Source organism: Oncorhynchus clarkii, chromosome 28 (assembly GCF_045791955.1).
Source record: "Oncorhynchus clarkii lewisi isolate Uvic-CL-2024 chromosome 28, UVic_Ocla_1.0, whole genome shotgun sequence".
Taxonomy (NCBI): Eukaryota; Metazoa; Chordata; class Actinopteri; order Salmoniformes; family Salmonidae; genus Oncorhynchus; species Oncorhynchus clarkii.
The window spans coordinates 31,046,086-31,050,027 of record NC_092174.1 but is presented as its reverse complement, the minus strand read 5'-3'; the positions used below and the strand labels follow the sequence as shown (position 1 = coordinate 31,050,027).

General features: G+C 41.4%; 1 protein-coding gene across 1 annotated transcript; it reads right to left on the bottom strand.

The window, feature by feature from the left end:
- Window positions 1–842: 842 nt before the first annotated feature.
- On the bottom strand, window positions 843–3,358 carry LOC139387211 (CCN family member 1-like). Its single transcript, XM_071133285.1, has 6 exons — window positions 3,188–3,358; window positions 2,755–2,968; window positions 2,302–2,358; window positions 1,933–2,226; window positions 1,513–1,721; window positions 843–1,325 (listed from the first exon to the last, which is right to left on the bottom strand). Exons 1-6 carry the CDS (start codon window positions 3,239–3,241, stop codon window positions 1,032–1,034), a joined length of 1,122 nt encoding a protein of 373 aa, XP_070989386.1. The 5' UTR covers window positions 3,242–3,358; the 3' UTR covers window positions 843–1,031.
- Window positions 3,359–3,942: the final 584 nt, after the last annotated feature.

Below are 3,942 nucleotides of genomic sequence, written 5' to 3'. Positions count from 1 at the left end.
GCAAACATTAGCTAGCCAAAACAGACAAGCCAACCCACCAACTGTCCGGCAACTAAGTGGGTAAAAGCAACCAGGCATATCCAATCAACAACTCAATGACTTATCAAAAACCACATAAAAACCTCTAATATATGTACAACATAAACAGAGATCTCCACTACCGTTGCAGATCATGGCCCACAGATCAGGTTAAAGACACTTACTGTATGAAAATAGACTTGGATGTATTTAGAGGTTTTATGATGAGTTGATGTTTGTGCAGACTGAATGAAATGTAGGAGCTGGATTAGAGGACCCACAAACACAATGAACTACTACATTATATATATATATATATATATACACACACATACATACACACATACACACACACACACACTTGAGCCATCCATTCAACTCTAGATCCCCTCAGAAGTGGGTCAGTCAGAAACACAGCAGGTATCCCTTACTCTAAAATAACTATGGGTGGAGGATAGATTAAACTAGAGAAAGCAATGCCAATAAAACTAGGTTAAATATCAACTGTCCATACTGTGATATCTAGTCATTCACAACAGAGCATCAGGTTCCATAAATACATACATTTTATAAATAACATTAAAAAAACAAATGGTCGAAAACATGATTTTCCAATATGGCCTATCATATCTTAAGAAAACGTCAAGATTTTAGAAATAAATACAAATAATGTTGTGGTATTAAAAACAATGGCACTTGTTTGACAAATCTACTCGTGATTAAATCATTCTAGTAGCTGCCATGAAGCAGATGTTTTCATATTTACAAATAAACACAAAAAGATAGCCATGCATACAAAACAAGTTGTCATTGAACAGAAATATTACAACATAAAACGCTCCATATCGAAGCAGCCAATAACTCCAATATTACGAAGCAATTCATTTAAAAAAATCCTCAAAATAAATGTCTCCAGCATAGCAGTGCACATATGGAGTTATTCTTACTCCCCGTCATCTCACCCCTTTGTAATCCTAGTTTACATACAGGGTGTGGAACCCTAAACCTTCCCCTCAGACTCTGGATTCGCGGATATCATTGGAGAGCCCAGAGAGCTTCTTGTTGTTATGGGAACAGCTAAAGTCACATGAACAGGACTCTATGACCATGACGTCTTTGCTGAAAGTGTCTCCATCCTCACAGCGGAAGCGAACGGCCACAGTCTGGGTCTGCTGAGGGGTGCAGCAGCGCCCGTCCAGACAAGAACCACAGTACCTGGAGTGGAACTTCTTCACGCTGCTGCAGCCTGCATAGCTCAGCGTCACTGGACGGCTGGCCTTCGCAATGCGACTACACTTCTTACCCTTCTGTTGGTGAGAGCAGAACAAGAACAATATCAAACAAAATATTGATGTACTAGACATGCATGCGTTTCATCAAGTGATATCAGCATTGCTCCTGCCGGTTCGATTCCCACATGTACTCAATATATCTGTAGAAGTAATTTAGGATAAAAGCATCTGAAAAATGACCGTATAATGTATAGACGCATACCTTCAGGAATGAGTAGGATGACTGGGAGCATGGGCGGACCTCACAGAGACGAGTCACCTTCACCAGCTTGCACTGGCTGTTGTTGTTGGAGACCCTGGAGGAAACTCCTGTACCACAGGACTTAGAGCAGGGGGACCAGGCTGTGGTCTGAGCCACACACCTCCTGTTCCCCTTGGACATCAAGAGACTCTCAGGCTTACTCCTGAAAGCTGTGGGGAAAGATGGCAAGACGATTAGTCAATGTGTATTGGATGGGTCTCACAAAACTTGGACATGAGTTGAAATCTACATACAGATGGGGATAATAAATCGCTTTTCCATTTAAACTCTCTGTCTGGATGTATACCAAAGTTTTTTATCAATAGGAGCTCAATAATTTCACAAACTGAACCATTGGAATAAACAGTTCCATTGACTCACCAGCTAAAGACTTGAGTCCTCCTCTGATGAAAGACACCAGCTCGTTTCTCTTTGTGAAGTCATCATCAGAATGCTTATCCTTGCGGCCATCTTTGCTGACCTTCTTGTCCACTGAGACTTTCCCCTTCTCCTCAGGGCAGACCAGCTCCTCAAAGCAGTGACCGGGCACTTTGACCAGCTTGGATATGGCACAGCCCAGTTTGGGCAGGGAGAGCTGCTGGGGGCACAGGGACACACACCCCAAGGCACCATCCATGCATGTACACTGGTGCTTGCTGTTGGCAGTGAAGCTCTCTCCATTCTGGTAGATCTTGCTGTTGGCAGTGAAGCTCTCTCCATTCTGGTAGATCTTGCTGTTGGCAGTGAAGCTCTCTCCATTCTGGTAGATCTTGCTGTTGTACTCACAGGGTCTTCCATCTGATTTGGCTGTTTGGAGAAGCAGACAGGGAGACTGTTACAATGTGAGTCAAGTGTAATATTCTAATTATATAGAATGAACTGTAAATAAACCAAAAGCATAAGTCATAACCGTAAATTCCTACAGGCAAACCCATTGGAGTCTGTACTAATTTGTAGAAGTTAGTGACCACAGCAGGGTATCAGTATTTCCAATACACTTGTATATATTTTTTTATTTAACCAGGCAAGTCAGTTAAGAACAAATTATTATTTACAATGAAGGCCTACCCTGGAACAGTGGGTCAAGTGCCTTGTTCAGAACAACGGATTTTTACTTTGTCACCTCTGGGATTCGATCTAGCAACACCTTCCATTACTGGCCCAACGCTCTAACCACTAGGCTACCTGCCGCCCCAATCATACCTCGACAGATGCCTTTAGCTGTGCCATAACCAGCCCCAAAGTTGCACTCCAGTCCCTTGATGTGGTCGCATGGCTCTGTCTTGCTGCAGTCCTCATTGAGCTGCCTCCTGCAAGCTTTGCAGCATCCACAGCCGCCTGGCACGAGGCTGATTCCTGGAGCACACCTGGCTAACTCAGGAGGACACGAACATTCAGAGGGACAAGATGCAGATGCCTAAAATAACAAAAACAAGATACATTAATGTTCACTTCATTTATGTTATTACTTCTACACATTTTTACTTCATTTATGTTATTTATTCTACAAATACTGTACTGTAAAATGGAGTGAGGACTATCTGAATTAATCACCATCACCCACCCTCGGCATTGACAATCAACCACGGATTTTAATTGTAGGTTACGATTAATGAATGAATATATATTTTCTTACCGAAGTAAAACTCCCATAAAGGAAAAAAACAAAGGAAAGCATCAACATATTCATGTCTATAGAAACAGTCTTCTTATCTTCCTTCGTAAAGAAAAAGCCTCCTTTAGATTGATTATTCCAGACACGGAGCACACAATGTAGGCTTAACTACAGCGTGAATTACAGGGTATATATAGTCTTCTGTTTCGCTGGTGTAGCCTCTCATTTTTGATATCCAAAAGAGATCTGACGTAGCCTATGGGGTGAATTGTTCCAAAACTATGCGAGGAATGTCTCCCAATGTTCCATTCAAGCCAAGTACCACCCTGTCTACATTATTTTTTACAGGGATTATTTTCTTTTCTATTCCTTTCTTTTTTAGGCTATTTAATGTTGGAAACTGAAGTCAAACACGTATTTAAAGTATTTATTTTAAGATATTTTTATATGTTGGCTGTTATGTTCTGTCCTAGAGTGCAGCTGAGAAAACCTGGAAGAAGTTTATTATATTATATTAAGTTATATTCTCTTCTATTGTAGTTACCTTTTTTAATATCTATACCTGTATGATAAGTGTTCTATTATGTGCTACTTTGGGGTGGCAGGCAGCCTAGTGGTTAGGCAGGCCTGGGCAACTCCAGTCCTCAGGGCCTGATTGGTGTCACGCTTATCCCCCATCCCTAGCAAACACACCGGATTTAAACTCATTTCATTTTTAACTGAAGATTATGATCAGTTGATTATTGGAGACGTGTGTTAGCAGGGGCTGAGCCAAA

Bases quoted from the DNA above. Each gene is read 5' to 3' on its own strand.
- LOC139387211 (XM_071133285.1), bottom strand. From the start codon at position 3,241: ATGAATATGTTGATGCTTTCCTTTGTTTTTTTCCTTTATGGGAGTTTT. The intron at 2,969-3,187 runs GTAAGAAAATAT...TTGTTATTTTAG, and splicing joins TTTATGGGAGTTTTACTTCG to GCATCTGCATCTTGTCCCTC. The intron at 1,722-1,932 runs GTGAGTCAATGG...CTTTCCCCACAG, and splicing joins AGGACTCAAGTCTTTAGCTG to CTTTCAGGAGTAAGCCTGAG.